Consider the following 17,254-nt stretch of genomic DNA (forward strand, 5'->3'; position numbering starts at 1 on the left):
ACTTAATTATCATTATAATGTGATTTTGGATTTCTAACCTTCATCTATTATTCTCTCTATTTCTCTCTACAAATATCAAAAGAAAAGGATTTTTTTTTTCTTTTTCGTCACCAGCTATAACTTTCAATCAAGAGAATCCACAGGTTCAAAGCTCGAAATTCTTGGTATTTTTATTATTCATACTTTTGTGTATGAGTTCAGTATTGCAGTAATATTTCAAGTATTTTTTCTCGTGTTTGGACTTGGAAGAAAGATGTCTTGTGATTCTCATGGTAGTTTTGTTGCTCAATTAGATTATGTCGAACTTCAATCCCAAATTGATAAGTCACAATTGTGTTCGGGCATAACACATACTTCTATGCCAATGGATACTACTACGGTTGGTAACTATGTTGCTCTTCATGGTAAGTCATACCACTGTACTTGGATTTTGGATTCAGGAGCCAATAATCATATGACTGGCAAGTTATCTACTCTTACTTCAGAGGTTATTCCCGTTAATCAGACGGTTAGTATTGCTGATGGAACCGCCATGCCTATTAGTAGTCAAGGAAATGCTCGTTTATCTTCCAATATTACCTTAAATACAGTCTATTACGTCCCAAAATTTGCTTATAACCTTTTATCTGTAAGCTGTCTTGCTAAAACACTAAATTGTGCAGTTATTTTTTTACCTAACTGTTGTGTTTTACAACATCTAATTTCGAGGAAGATTCTTGGTAAAGGATATGAGCGTGATGGACTCTATTATTTTGGTGAGCCCTTGACTCCTAGGATTTCTCCATCTAGTCTGCAAGCTTCTGTTTTACCTGGTTCGAATTCGTCTCTTTGCTCTCTAAAATCTTTAGATCTGTGGCATGCACGTTTAGGCCATGCAAACTTTCAATATCTATGTTGGTTATTTCCTTCCCTTCATAAAGCTTGCAAAGACTTTAAGTTTAGTTGCGTAGTTTGCGAATTATCAAAACATACTCGTACCACGTATATCCCTCGCATGCTTCGTGCACCTAGGGCTTTTTATCTCATCCATTCTGATGTGTGGGGTCCTTCTCCTGTGTCAGCTATTTCGAAACATCGTTACTATGTCACATTTATTGACGATTACACTCGTTGCACATGGGTTTATTTGATGAAAACAAAGTCTGAAGGCTTCACCCATTTTACTAATTTTCTTCAATTGATAAAAACTCAATTTAATACAGTAGTTTGCAACATTAGATCTGATAACGGTGGGGAATACCTAACTAATGAGTTTCGATCTGAACTTAACAAAAAAGGTATTCTTCAACAACTTACATGCCCTTACACTTTTGAGCAGAATGGTGTAGCAGAAAGAAAAAACCGCCATATTATGTCTGTAGTACGTTGCCTTCTACGATGTATGAGTGTCCCTAAGTATCTCTGGCATCTGGCAGTCCTCACAGCAGTTTATCTTATAAATTGAACACCAAGTAGAGTATTGAATGGCAAGACTCCTTTCCATATTCTCCAACCAGGTAGCACTTTATTTCCCATCTTACCTCGTGTTTTTGGATGTACGTGTTTCGTTCAGAATCGCAACCCTACCCGTACAAAACTTGATGACAAGGCTATTAAGTGTGTTTTCTTAGGATATTCCTCAATGTCTAAAGGATATAGGTGTTATGATCCCCTCACAAATCGTTTCTACCATTCTATGGATGTAACCTTTCTAGAACAGATTCCCTTTTTCACCGATACTCCTTCCTTGTCAGATCCTGTTAAGGAGATTTTCGTAGAGGACAGTACTTTTCTTCCACGTCCAGTTACTATCCTTGATTCAAATGAATTGTCCTCTCCTCCTTCATCTAGTCAAATGGTGCCTCTTTCTCCTATTGTTAATCCATCACAGGTTTGCTCACGTCCTTCGCGCTCTAGCGATCCTTTGCCAGCTTCTTCCCCCCAATCAGGTAATTCTTTATCTCCTTCAGTTTCTGAACCTCCTCCACCCAGATATCCTACCCGGGAGCGACGTATGCCCTCTCGGTATCTACTTACATGCAACACTAATCATCCTATTTCTCAGTATCTGTCCTATCAGGGTATTTCAGATCAATATCACTCTTTTCTCAGTCAGGTTGATTCAATTTCTATTCCTCGCTCTGTTCATGAGGCTCTTCAAAATCCTAAGTGGGTGGATGCTATGCAAGCTGAAATGAATTCCCTTCAACATAATCAGACATGGGAGTTGGTTAGTTTACCTACTGGAGAGAAAACAGTGGGATGTATTTAAGTGATGGTACCATTGACAGATATAAAGCTCGTCTTGTCGCGAAAGGATTCACTCAGGTACCAGGAAAGGACTTTAATGCTACATTTTCCCCCGTTGCTAAGCTAACCACAATCCGTTTGTTGGTATCTCTTGCTGCTTCTAATTCATGGCCTCTTTATCAACTTGATGTCAAAAATGCATTTCTTAATGGCGATTTATCAGAAACCATATATATGGACCCTCTACCGGGATTTCGGGCTCAGGGGGAGTATTCAGGGAAACTTTGTCGCCTTCGCAAATCCCTATATGGTCTTAAGCAATCTCCAAGAGCATGGTTTAGTCGTTTTAGTGATGTGGTCAAATCTTTGGGATTTTCGCAGTGTCACTCAGATCACACATGTTTTATTCGTCGTTTTCAGGGTCATTGTATTATCCTCTCAGTTGATGTTGATGACATAATCATTACTGGAGATGACCCATCTGGCATCGTTCAAGTAAAAGAAGCTCTCGGGAACTCGTTTGATATGAAGGATTTGGGTCTTCTTCGATATTTTCTTGGCATCGAGGTTGCTCGATCTTCTCGGGGAATATCTTTATCTCAACGGAAGTACACCATCGATCTCCTTCAGGATACAGGTATGCTTGGGTGTAGGCCTGCATCTATGCCTATGGACCCAAACCTTAAACTAACTATAGAGTCTGGGGAATTATTACCTGATCCATCACGGTACCAGCGATTAGTGGGTCGCCTCATTTACTTGACAAATACACGACCTGATCTCACATATGCAGTGAGTGTTGTAAGTCAATTCATGCACGCACCACGTACCGCTCATATGGATGCCGCTTACCATATTCTTCGGTACCTAAAGACTTGTCCTGGTCTTGGTTTATTTTATGCCACAGGAGCACAGTCAGGCCTCTCTAGTTTTACTGATGCTGATTGTGCAGGATCAAAAGGTGATAGGAGATCAACCTCTGGTATATGTGTGTTTCGTGGTAATCATCTTTTAGCTTGGAAAAGTAAGAAGCAAGCAGTGGTGTCAAGATCTTCTGCAGAATCTGAGTATCGTGCCATGGCTCAAGGCACATGTGAGATCATTTGGCTTCGTTCGCTTTTAACTGAATTAGGCTTTTCGGAAATGGAGTCTTCTACACTATTTTGTGATAATAAGTCTGCCATCATGTTATCTTCAGACTCAGTCCTTCATGAAAGAACAAAGCATATAGAAGTAGATATTCACTTCATTCGAGAGAAAGTTTACTCAGGTGTCATCAAACCAATTTTTGTCTCGTCCTCTAATCAAACTGCTGATATGTTTACTAAACCTGTTGGTCCATCATTACTGCAGTCATCACTTGTCAAGCTCGGGCTCTTCAACATCTTCGCCCTAGCTTGAGGGGGAGTGTTGGAATTAAGAGAATATATTTTATATTTCTATATATCTTATATATATATATATCTATATATTATAATTCTGTAATTAGATTAGAAATATCTCTTATCTTATTTGCTTTAATTCTCTAACTATATTTATCTTGTAATTTAGTTATAAATGATTGTACATACAAGAGAAATAATATGAGAAATTATGAATTCAATTGCCACTAGATTGAAAATCGGTAAAGGTGGAAGTCCATTTGTGTTATTAAGGCATAAATAACGATCTTTAGAGTTTGGTGTGGTCTTTAGGGTGCATGACTATCTGTAGGACAGTTTAGGAACATATTTCATCTATATGATGTACCAAAATCAATGGATATATGATGTATATTTGTCTGTTGTACTCATGTTATTATGTTGTTTCAAATATATATATAATTAGATTTCTTTTTGAAGATTTTCTAATGCACCGATTAAGAAATTTTGAAATTGTAACTCTGCCATTTTCTTAAATTGAGATATCTCAGTTGCATCTCTAAGCTTTGTGAGTTTCTAAACTCTATCAAAATTGCTTATACAATGCCTTTCTCTTGAATGGATGAAGTTATTCGTTCTAAAAGAAAGTCATACTCTCAAAAAAAAAAAGTCATAATATCCTAAAGTTACTGGTCAAACTTCACCAAAACAAAACAATTTTATTATTTGCATTGTTAGTATACTTCATTCACCCAGGCCCAACTGATTTTAATTTTTGTTTCAGGAAATTGGCTCGAAGACACAATTTTATTTTATTTTTTTAGTTCAAAAGACAAGTTATATTTCTTTTTGTTAAAAACTCAAATATTTGTATTTTGTTTCGTTAAAAATTCAATATTTTTTTAACAAAGTTGTTGTGGTGTAATGCAAGGCGTTGCAAAGCTGTTGCAAGGCAGTTGCAAAGTTGTTGCAAGGCGTTGAAAAGCTGCTGCAAGGCGTTGCAAAGCTGTCTCGAAGCGTTGCAAAGTTATTGCTACGCGTTGCAAATAAAAAAAAAATACTCAGGGAGCTGGAGAGTAGAAGAAATTGACTGATTTCACCAAATCAAAAAATTTATATGGAATTTTGACCAAATTTTTCGTTTCGAAACTTTTTAAACTTTTCAGTTTTTGTTGTTTTATGCATTGTTGATCTTAGCGAATCAAAATTACCAAAGCTACATTCACAACTAAAAAAAAAATGAATGATAAATAAAAGCGGAATGGGTTTCCCCACTTTTAATAGGATCCCTTCAACAAAAAAAAAAAACTTTTAGTAGGCCACATTTTGGCAAGAGGACCAAATAAGATCCTTATTCAAAAATCAAAAAGAAAAAAAATAAGATCCTTATTCTTCCCAAGTTCTCAAAGCTTGTAGTAGGCTAGTAGCTTCTGGACCTCTCAAATGGAACATAAAAATTCTAGCAAGTCAAAAGAACTTTGAACTTAAAAAAAAACATATATGAAAAATGGCATAAATGCTTCAGCAATCGAGTCTCAATGAGCAACATAATTAGGCAATATGAAAAATCTAATTAAAGAAGTTAGTAAATGAGATACTAAGTTGATGTGTGTAATGATTTTTTTATTGTTCAAATTTGATTTGTTGGATCTAAATGAACGTAATTCAACCTGAAATAGTTATTCAGATGAATCAGACAATAACTAAATACAATTTAGACTTCAATGAATCGGACAATAACTAAATACAATTTAGACTTCAAATCTATATATAATAAGAGAGGAAGGTATCATTTGTAGAATATACTCTCAACTTCAATGGATAAGAGCTTCTCTAATACAAGACTTAAGAAAAACCTAAAAATCATGTGGGTAAGTATGAAAATTGGATATCTGAATGATATCTTTCCTACATGTCCATTTAGAGATAATCTATTAAAAAACTTTCTCCAATACAACACTTAAGAGAATCTCTAGAACTATATTTTGGTATAAAAATTAATTGATTTACTTATTTGACACTTAGAGATCCTCAATAGGACACTCTAAAATAAATCTTGTCACATCATCTTAGAGATTTATATTGTGTTTCACATTGGAGATGAATTTTAAAGAAAAACTCGAAAAAATTCTATGTGACACTCTAAGAGCATCTCCAATGCAATTATGCAACACTCAAACTCTAAATCTTGGAGTGCCACATGAATTTTTTCAGAGTTTTTCTTTAAAATCAATTTCCAATGCAAAACTCAACATGAATCTCTCAAGTGATGTGTCAAGATTTATTTAGAGATCCTTAAAAGGACACTCTAATATCTAAATTTAGAGTGTCTTCTTGAGGGTCTCTAAGTGTCACTTAAGCAAATCGATTAGTTTTAAACCAAGGTTTTTAGAGTTTCCCTTGAGTGTTGCATTGGAGAATGTTTAGTAATAGAGTGTCTCTAAGAGCATCTCCAATGCAACACTCAAATTCTAAAACTAAGAGTGCAACATAAGATTTTTAGAGTTTCTCTTAAAAAGCCATTTCCACTACAAAATTCAATATGAATCTCTAAAATGATGTGTCAAGATTTATAATAGAGATCTTTAGTGTCCTCTTGAGTTTCTCTAAGTTCCACATAAGCAAACCTATTAATTTTATGGTTAAAATTGAAGCTTTAGAGTTTCTCTTAAGAGCACCTCCAATGCAAAACTCAGAAAAATCTCTATTCGTCCTATTTGTCGAGTTCCAATTGAGATTCTCATTCTTAGGTGGCGAAAATAGAGATCCTCAATTCTTGTATGTCTCCAATGCAAAACTCTAAACTTTTTTATTTTACTTATGTGGTATGGTTATTTTTGTAAAAAAATAATTAGTTATTTTGGAAATATACGAAGACTTGACTTCTATTGGTTGAAATTTCAATATTGATGAGTTGGACAATTAGAGATATCTCAAGAGGACACTCTAGAAATGGAGTGTCCTCTTGAGATATCTCTATTCCACCCTTGACACATCATCTTTGAGTTCTTAGTTGAGTTTTGCATTGGAGGTAGTTTTTTAAGAAAAACTTTGAAAATCCTATGTGGCACTCCAAATTTCTAAGATTGAATTTTGAATTGGAGATGCTCTAAGTGTTGCAGTGGAGAAGGTTTTCTAATCAAACATCTCTAGATGGCCAAGCAGAAAAGAGACTTTTTAGAGATCCAGTTTTCACACTTGACAACTAGGATTTTTAGAGTTTTTGTAGAGTGTTGCATTGGAGATGCTCTAAATGGCCAAATAGGAAAGAGACCATTTAGAGATCCATTTCACACTTGACACATAGGATTTTTAGAGTTTTTCTTGAGTCTTGCATTGGAGACGCTTTAAGTTTTAGAGTTCGAGTGTTGCATTGGAAATGCTTTAAGATTCCGCCTCCAAAACTTATCTCTAAAGATCTAGATTGTTTATATCTCTTAGAACTTATTTTCACATTCTATTCCGTGACTATGATTACACATCTTAAAAGTTATGATTACACCTCTTAAAAGTTAAGGGGGCGGCAGGGGGGCAGAAGCATTCAAATCCAGACATTTGAGAATCCTGAAATGTCTGAGGCATTCAAATCCAGACATTTGAAAGTCCTGAATTGTCCGAGGCATTCAAATCTAGACATTTATAAATCCTCGAATGACTGTGGCATCAATTATAGACAAAATGTCCGCGGATTTTGGTAGACTTCATAGTTTGATGGATTTTGTGAAGGATTTGGGACAAATTTGGAGTCCAAAATGTCTTTACAAAAACAAGAGACATTTGGAGTCCATCATGTGATTAAATAATAATAATATTAAAATAATAAATATCTACCAAATGTCCATCAACGTCCACAAATATTCACAAATGTCTACGAAAGTCAAAAAGTATATTTTTGAAATGTTCATACAAATATATTATTTCATGGAATTCAACAGTAATACTAATAATATTAAAATAATAAATGTCTACCAAATGTCCATCAACGTCCACAAATATTCACAGCTGTCTATGAAAGTCGAAAAATATATTTTTGAAATGTTCATACAAATATATTATTTCATGGGATTAAATAATAATAACAATAATATAAAAATAATAAATGTCTACCAAATGTCCATCAATGTCAACAAATATTCACAAATGTCTACGAAAGTCGAAAAATATATTTTTGAAATGTTCATACAAATATATTATTTCATGTGATTAAATAATAATAATAATATCAAAATAAAAAATGTCTACCAAATGTCCATCAATGTCCACAAATATTCACAGATGTCTACAAAAGTCGAAAAATATATTTTTGAAATGTTCATACAAATATATTATTTCATGTGATTAAAAAATAATAATAATATTAAAATAATAAATGTCTACCAATTGTCCATCAATGTTTGTAGATATTCACAGATGTCTACGAAAGTCGAAAAATATATTTTTGATTAGTACAAATACACATTTTGTCAATGGATTCAAGATCATGAAATGTCCCTAGCAAATTTTGTCTATGGATCAAATGTCTTGAAATGTCTATAAAGACATTTTGTTTACAAACTCAATGTCTTGAAAATGTCTATGAAGACATTTTGTCTATAATAAATCACCCGAATATCTTGAAATGTCTACGGGACATTTTGTCTATAAATGTCTGTGAAAGTCCCAATCCACTACCCCCCGGTAAGATTACACAGTTAATGGCACTGGTATTCTCGTTGGTAGTGTGGTGGCCAACTGGTCGTGTCGGCACGGAAACGGACCGACACACTCCGTTTATAAGGCAACACGACATGGCACGGAACGTCGCGTGTCGTGTCGTGCGGACCCGTCACGGGTCATGCGGGTCGTGGCGGGTCTGGGATTTTAAGCTCCCAGACTCGTCAACCACGACATGTTTGGAACAGAAACATGACACGCCACGACCCGTGACGTTCCTAACCCTCCACGACACGCTAACCCGTTAGAAAACGGGTAGTTAATGTACAAAACATTACTGTTATTTTGTTGAAAGTAGTTGTTAATTGATAAAATTAATAGTTAATAAAATTATTAAGTAATAAAATAAACATAGATTCTAAAGTTTAAACAATGATCAAAACGTTGACTTGAAAATTATTTAATGCTTTCTTTTGTTACGTTTGGCAACAACTGGCCCATTACGGTCCGGTACGGAAACGGCTAGGACCACTACGGAAACGGCACGACAACAGCTGGGTCGTAGTCATGGGGCGTTTCTGTACCAAGACCTTGTAGTCTAGGCGCGGCACGGCCCGTTGACCACCACTACTCGTTGGATTATGAATCAACAAATGTGATATGGAGAAAAAAATACAAAAAGTGCCCAAAGAAATCTAATGGAGGATCGTTATCATTGAGATTGGTCCAAAAAAAATCCAACAGTAAAGACTGTATCTTTAACTTGAGCGTCCTCGAACAGTATCATTTTGAGTACGATCTCAACTATCAACCGTCGTTAACGCTTCATCAAAAAAAAAAAAAACCGTCGTTAACGTGCCACTACACTTTTTTCCCTTCCTACATCCTCACGCTACTCTCTCTCTCTCTCTCTCTCTCTGCAAATCTTCTCTCGTTGTTTCTCTCTCTAAACTCAAACAGGGAAAAAGAAATCAAAAGGGGAAAACTTTTCAATCCCATATATTGGTGAATGTGTAACTAAAGAGAGAGAGGGAGAGAGAGAAAACAGAGAAACAATGGGATTCGATTTGGGGCATCCAGAGAATTTACAGAGTTCCTCCAGGTTTCTGGCAACCTGTTTGATAGGTGGGCTGGTCCTTGGAGCTTCGGTTTTAGGGTTTTATCTAGGTTTTCCATTACAACCTTTCAGAATCTGTAAGAAGAAAAAGAAAGTTAGAGTTTATATGGATGGTTGTTTTGATATGATGCATTATGGTCATTGTAATGCCCTACGTCAAGCTCGTTCTCTAGGTGATGAATTGGTTGTTGGTGTTGTTAGTGATGCTGAAATTATAGCTAATAAAGGTCCTCCTGTTACTCCTCTCCATGAAAGGTCTCTAAATCCATACAATTAATTTCATTACCAATTCAATCATCTTTCTTTTTCTTTTCTATTACTTTGATATGATTTTCCATCATAATCATGAAATTGAGTAATGGATTAATGTTAGTATTTGTGAATTTCTATGATTTCTTCTTACCCCATGGATACCCTAATTTAATCATGGGTATCATTTATGGTTGCAACTTGGGGTAATATATATCTGCTAATGGTTTAATTTGGATGTAGGAAATGTTTTTTTCATCGTATTAGGGTTAATGTTATTGCTTATCATGGAATCTAGTGATACAAACGTTATATGATGCACTAAAGGGCGAAAAGTATGATAAACAAGTTGAGAAATGGCTAAACAAGAAGGTTGTGGACTTGTGTTTGTTAAAATGCCCAAGTGAGGGATGGAACAAGAAGGTGGTAGACTTGTGTTTGTGGTAGACATATTAGTTGCAATTTGCAAGAGATCTTTAAAAAGATACAACAAGCAATGAGAATTCACGGGTAGAAAACTTTACCAATCACTGCAATGTCAAGATGTAAATAACCACTGTCATTAGATGACTCAAAGAATTGAAAGATATCGAGTGTGTCTTTACTGTTCATAGTTATGACCGTTTCTAAAAAAAGTTCATAATTATGAGATTAATTTGTTGGATATAACACTTTAGGTGGACATTTACAATAAATTTCTTAGAAGGGTAATATAGTTTATGTAATACTGTATGATTTTTGCTTGTTTCGTTGAAGAACGAGGAAGAAGGTAGAAAACCTATAACAAAATCGTTTTTTTTTTCGATTGAAGGTATAAAGTAACGGATAATACTATATAGTAATTTTTGAATAGTTTCTGATTCGGAAAAAGTTCAAAAGATTTCTTACTTATGAACTAAATACGAAATCATAAAAACAGAGAGCAAACACTGTCAGTTATGTTACTGAAAGGATGCAACACAAATATAAAAAACATAAATGTACAGAAGCCTGTGCTGACGACTAGATTATAGAAGGATTGTACTGTATGAGTTCTGCTAAACTTTTGCTTCTCTATTTGCACTTGGTTTTCATTGTGATAAACGGTTCATATTTCCTTGGGGATTTGTAACTTAAGCTCATACGAAACGAAGTCAATTAGGATTAAGGGTTGATTTTGGAGTTCGTGAGTATTTAGATTATAACAATTGCAGTGGTTTAAAAACAATTTTATTTTGTTGAGTCTGTTTACTTCATAAGATGAAGAATGGAAGAAAGCTAGTTGTCTTTTTCTTACACGAGAAACTTAGCAGCGTCGTGAAGTCGCTCCATCTCTGAGTTGAGTTTCTGCAGATAAATAGCAGCTATTGTGTTCTCTGCTTATTTGCACAGTGGGCATATATTAACAAGAGTGAAGGCTATCCTCGAATCTCTTATACTTGGTGCATTTGTACTACGACTGTCAGTAATTTTAGATTAATTTTTGAAGTATTTTATGGTGCAACGGTATGATTATCAGATTAAGTTATTTTATATGAACAGTCTTATTCTTTTGACAGTGATTCCGAGGGCATGTGATTGTGCAAAGCTTATTTGTTATGAAAACTCATGCATTCTGTGAACCACAGATTGATGCATTGGACGATTCGAGATTTTTCATATTTGCTTGAATTTTGATGTAGGATGGTCATGGTTAGTGCTGTCAAATGGGTGGATGAGGTCATTCCTGATGCGCCTTATGCAATTACTGAAGAGTTTATGAAGAAATTATTCACTGAGTATAACATAGACTACATCATCCATGGAGATGATCCTTGCCTTCTTCCTGATGGAACTGATGCTTATGCCCTCGCTAAGAAGGCTGGTCGTTATAAGCAGATCAAGCGCACCGAAGGAGTTTCAAGCACTGACATTGTTGGTATGTATTTCGTCCTGCTTGGAAGCTGGCCTTTTGTCTGTTTGGGAAAGATATGTAGTGGGATAGTATGTCTAGTTCTCTGGGCACAGTTATCATTGCCCATATCTTGTGATAAAGGTTCTGTTTTGCATTTTGAACAATTTAAAAAGAGTATAGTGAATTTCTAAACATAATTTGGATAACACAAATTATAGAAGTTAAGATATTTATTCTTGCCACCTCCAGGGGACATCTGAAGTTGTAGTTTGAGGTAGAAAAAGTTGTATTGTCGAATCATCATCATTCGTTCTCTTTATTTGATTGTTAGGTAGTGGCCACCCATTTAAGCTGTCATCTCTCCCCTATCATAAATCCCCGTAATCCTTGAGTTTCTCTCCCATGCATGTGCTTGTTTTCTATGCCTATAAAACGGTAAACGGGTCTAGTTGTATAAACATGGAGCTGGAATTTGCTGCTTACTGTAGTATTTTGTTTGAACAGGTCGAATGCTTCTGTGTGTGAGAGAGAGAACAGTTGGTGATAATAAACCTTCGTCCTTGCAAAGGCAATTCAGTCATGGGCATAGTCAAAAGTTTGAAGATGGCGGATCTGGTAGTGGAACTCGGGTTTCTCACTTCCTACCAACATCACGTAGGATTGTGCAATTTTCAAATGGGAAGGTATCTACTCACTTCTTATCCTGATGAGCACAATCTGACAGTATATGCCTGGCGAGCTTATTTCGCTTTGAGACGATGATATTTTTATTCTTTGCTGCTGTAGGCACCAGGACCAGATGCTCGTATAGTTTACATAGATGGCGCATTTGATCTTTTCCATGCTGGGCATGTAGAGGTATTCTCTTGTTTGTGTGGTTCCTTTACCGTGCTTTACTTTACAAAACAGTATAACGAAGTTGCACTAAGGCACACCGACATGAAGTGTAAAGTGAGGCAAGCCTCAGTTAGTAATCTTAAAACTGCAATAAAAGCATCTATAGTAATGAGAAAGCTTTTTGTCCTCCTTGAGGAAAACATACCTTGGTAAAGGATGTATTTGGGTAGAAAAGTAGAAAAAAGAAAAATTGATAGGAATTTTTTTACTTTCTAGTTTCTAGAAAATAGCTAAACTGTAAAACCCAAGTTATTCTTTTGCATCAGAATATCACTAGAGTAAATATGTAGAAAAAGAGTTGCAATGTATATTTCGTGAAAATCAACTAAGCATAAAATGTAGACACACATTTTGACTATCAAGATAAAAGGCAAGAAATAGAACTAGTGAATACCAAAAGAAAAACTGAAAATAAGAGATTCTCTGAAAACACAGACATGGAATATAGGTACTTTTTCTTCTATTTTTGGCGTTTAAAATTTTAGCACCACAGGATAGCAAGAGAGTGGGAGAAGAAGAAAAGTTGAATTCTGGACATTTGAACCCTTATTTGTTATAAGTTCTTCTCACACACCTTACTTCATTCAGCGTGGCTCAAAGTCTTCCCTTGCTTCACTTAGATGTATGCCGAGAGCCAAGTATTAGTTCTTTCTTCAGAAGCTTGTCGCTCTCCTTGCGCCTTATGATATATTAGGGGCCCTGTGCTCCTTGCTTTCTTAGTTGTGATTTTGGAAATGTAATGACATGCACATAAACATTTTTATGGGTGGTTCTTAGGTTTTACCTCCTAGTTATCTTCAGTATGATGGTTGAACTTGACTCTCTAGTCTTTATGTATTTACTCTGTTGTCTGCTCGTCTTTACAATAAGGTATTCTTTGATTTACTAACATAGGACTTCATTTGCAGATACTAAGGATTGCTCGAAGTCTTGGAGATTTTTTACTTGTTGGGATTCATACTGATCAAACAGTCAGGTCATATACTTTGCTTTTTTTTTTAAATATAATTTTTTCTTTTGGGTAGGGTAATTTACTTAAATAGCTTACTATCCAATCCAAACATTTATCTTTGAAAAGAGGACAAGAGTAGCTTCTTGTGCTACAAAGTAAAGTACTAACACAGTTTGTAATATTCCTATAACGACTTGTCAATAGAGATTGAATAATGAATCCTTTAACAAGATTGTCATGACAAAGTTGATACTGCACTTACTTTTATTGATACTTGAACATATGAGCTGTGCGCCGGCTACCTTACATGCTTTTGTTTCTGATACGCATTTTGTAAATTTGTTTATATTTTCTTTGCCACATTAGCGTACTTAAAAACATTTTCCCTTTTCACAAATAAGAAGTTTTGCTTCAGTCGCGGAGTCTTTTAACCAATTTCCTCTACACCAATAGTTTTTTTTTTAAATTCTCTATTTGGTAAAGCTCAAGAACTGACTCAGCTAAAAGGGTAATGGACAGAATATATAACCAACTAATGCCAGTTGCAGTACTTGTGCACTTTAACATGTTTTCCATTTCCTACCATTATTGTTTATCCTTGTGTAGGACAACATTGAGATAACATTCTGATTTTCTGAATAGCATTTTTTAGTTGCTCAATTTTTTTTCCTATTTCTTCTTCTCCGTGGAATATACTGACGGTTTGATTTTCTGCATTCTTGTCCATTGCTTCTGCAGTGCTAATAGAGGGGTTCATCGTCCAATCATGAATCTTCACGAGAGAAGCCTGAGTGTGTTGGCTTGCCGATACGTAGACGAGGTGATCATTGGTGCACCTTGGGAAGTGTCAAAAGACATGGTTAGTTTCATTTTCAGCTTATAGTTCATAATTGATGCAACCTTATTCTGCTTCCTACTTCTGCGGAAAGAATTTCCTACTGATGCATTCTTTTCTTGGTTTCATTGGAGTGTCAAACCTGCATGATGCCCACAAACTGCAATAGAGGAAATTCCTGACATTTATCTAACATATACATTTATTTGTTGTTTGTTATTTTCTCTTAACGTTCATGATGTTTACGTACTTTCAAAAGCCTTTTTCTCTTTATTGTTTTATGAGGACACTGGACAGTATCATAATTCCTTAGTAGGATTGTAGCAAACAAAGAGGAGCTGAAAAAGAAGCTATATACTCATCACTGCTATAAAAGTTCATGAACTTGATGTCACAAAACATCATATATTTTTAGTGGGTTTTTCATCCTTGACCTGTGATTCAAACCCAAACCTCACTGGTGCAGTGGTGCCTGTTGTATGTTTTATAGATAGAAGATTATATCACCATTATAGGGTCTCTCTCTCTCCAATATGGTAGTTTATCTGGTTTAACTTGTATGAATATTTTCTTATTACAGATTACAACATTTAACATCTCATTAGTAGTCCATGGTACCATTGCAGAGTATAAGGATATTGATAAGGTAAAGTGACATGACCAAGTTTTCCATCGATATATATATATATATATTGTAGTAAATATGACAAAATCGCTGTAATTCGCTCATATTTTGCAGGGTAATGACCCATATGCTGTGCCAACAAGTATGGGTATCTATAAACTATTAGAAAGTCCTTTAGACATCACAACTAGCACGATAATCAAAAGGATTGTATCAAATCATGAGGCATATCAGGTTCATCTCTCGTACTTTTTTTATCAAGCCACTTTTCTATAATGCAATAACATGTTGGGCGCAAAGTGATTTTGGTGTTTAACCGGGCCGCTTCTTCCTTCTGCAGAAACGTAATGAGAAGAAAACAGCGAGCGAGAAAAGGTATTATGAGGGCAAGATGTACGTGACTGGTGATTGACTTTCAGATAGTGGTGCAGGTATTTTAGTCAGCAATGAATAACCCTATCGAGCATCGGGTATTGCTATATTGGATTTTTCTATTTCGGGCCTATAATCTTTGAGGATTTAGAGAAGCATATATAGTCATTCATTGAAGCCTCAGTCTTTCGACATGTACCGTTGAGTTACTTTTCTAATACTTCAATTTTTTTTTCAATATTAGTTCTTGAATCCCTCTCTACTCTTAACAATCTATATGTGGTTAATTTAAGATATAATGTCTCTATAAGAGGATCTTCAATTCTGTAATCGCCTAGGGTTTGGAATAGGGGCAAATTCCAGAGGGGAGATGGTGGCAAAAAATAGAAAAGAATGAACCATTTTTCTTTATAACTAGGAATTTGACATTGTAAATAAAGATGAAATTTGCTTTTGTTTTGCTGAAATGGGGGCTTTAAGAGAACTCCTCATTAGAAATAGTCATATATGATATCTATATTTACAGGGTATCAACTTCCAATCTAGTTGACAATTTTTTTTCTTTTCCTTGTCTTAGTCAGTTTGCCCTCGTCACAACCATGCTGTTTTGTAATATAGATCATATATTTCGTAAGTTTTTTAGAATGACAGGCCGGGAAGTTATGGGCGCATCACACAACTGTCACGCTTGACAGTTGACTTGGTTCATTGACTTGGACAAGTCAACGGATAAAACCCACCTTGAAAAAACTTCAATCTTCCTCTCCATCTTATTCACCACCATCATCAAAAACCATCTGGTCTATCTATACTCTCCATTTCCGTCTCGATATACTTTTCCTCTTTCACCACCATCATCAAAAACCATCTGGTCTATCTATACTCTCCATTTCCGTCTCGATATACTTTTCCTCTTTCACCACCAGTCATCACCAACCATTTTGGTCTCTCTGTACTCCTTTTTCCTCCCTATATACTTTTTTCTTTCATCTGCATCTTCTCCAATGCCTCAACCGCAGGCACTCTTTCTCTCCCTCTGTCTTCTTTCTCAATTATGATGGGCAACTTTCGGACTAACGTGTGTGGGTGAATAATAAAAATGGGTTGCCTGATGCGTCCCACAAAATTTAAAGATGTGAATAGTAATAAAGATGTGTATAAAACTTCCAAAACTTAAACTGAATTGGTTTAGTCTTATAGGCACCATCCATGATATTTATTCTTCTAACGGCTTGTCAGTTTTTCTTGAAATCCCAGAAGGTATACCCACACCTCCCATAGGAGGCTGTATTTTGAGGGAAAAACTATTGAGGGTATTTGTCCACAAAATTCAGCACTGGCGATAGACGAAAAGCATTAACAGTCTCTCCGGGGTCCATCATTTCCCTTATGTGAGCCGAAAAGGAGATTCCGCTCGGTGATGGGTTTTCTTTTATGCAACATCATAAACATATACGTATCTACCGACGTTCAAAACAAGACAAGAAAAAACGCGTATAAAAGGCCCATCCATCCAAATGTCTACATTGTGAGAAATCCTACAAGTTACCGTCCAAAATATGATATTAGGAGGAGAAACTTGTTGAAGGAACGACGCGAGCCTTAGAACACGACAACTCCGTCTTTGGCAAACAACTCAATAAAAATATCCAAGAACACTCCATTTTAGCTAACCAAAGAGGTAAAAAACTAGAGTACAAAAGCCATCTACAGTCCAAACTCACTCCGTACTTATAAAGTAATAGTTTTCATTTTTAAAAACTCCGAGTACTTCTTATCGTAAAATATAGTTGTTTATTTATGATTTTTTATATTCCATGTATTATTAAGTTGACTTTAATTATTAGTCACATTTTAAAAACTTAGTCTATCGAAATACAAAAATAAATTAGATCCACATCACCATGTCTTTTTAAATTGCAAGGATTCGATCAAAGGGGACATGTGCACGATGAAGGCCAAAACTAATGTGTTAATTATTTTCATGATTTCTTCGAGAAATATTCATTCAATTTTTTTACCTTTCCATGTTTTCATTGTGCAATTATATTATTGTATTTTGTTTAACTTGGTTCTGTAATACTAATGGTA

The 17,254-nt window shown here is 35.3% G+C and overlaps 1 protein-coding gene across 1 annotated transcript; it reads left to right on the forward strand.

Moving 5' to 3' along the window:
• The first annotated feature begins 8,924 nt into the window (after positions 1-8,924).
• Positions 8,925-15,630, forward strand: LOC147549800 (ethanolamine-phosphate cytidylyltransferase-like). Its single transcript, XM_086670065.1, has 9 exons — positions 8,925-9,615; positions 11,271-11,506; positions 11,987-12,165; positions 12,269-12,340; positions 13,288-13,355; positions 14,070-14,190; positions 14,747-14,812; positions 14,906-15,025; positions 15,132-15,630. The coding sequence occupies exons 1-9, from the start codon at positions 9,299-9,301 to the stop codon at positions 15,201-15,203; spliced, it is 1,251 nt and encodes a 416-aa protein (XP_086526191.1). The 5' UTR covers positions 8,925-9,298; the 3' UTR covers positions 15,204-15,630.
• The last annotated feature ends 1,624 nt before the right edge of the window (positions 15,631-17,254 follow it).

The sequence above is a fragment of the Eschscholzia californica genome, unplaced genomic scaffold, assembly GCF_041429995.1.
Source record: "Eschscholzia californica isolate CP2 unplaced genomic scaffold, dmEscCali1.0.p SCAF_3, whole genome shotgun sequence".
In the NCBI taxonomy this organism is placed as follows: Eukaryota; Viridiplantae; Streptophyta; class Magnoliopsida; order Ranunculales; family Papaveraceae; genus Eschscholzia; species Eschscholzia californica.

Bases quoted from the DNA above. Each gene is read 5' to 3' on its own strand.
- LOC147549800 (XM_086670065.1), top strand. From the start codon at position 9,299: ATGGGATTCGATTTGGGGCATCCAGAGAATTTACAGAGTTCCTCCAGG. The intron at 9,616-11,270 runs GTCTCTAAATCC...ATTTTGATGTAG, and splicing joins GTTACTCCTCTCCATGAAAG to GATGGTCATGGTTAGTGCTG. The intron at 12,341-13,287 runs GTATTCTCTTGT...CTTCATTTGCAG, and splicing joins TCCATGCTGGGCATGTAGAG to ATACTAAGGATTGCTCGAAG.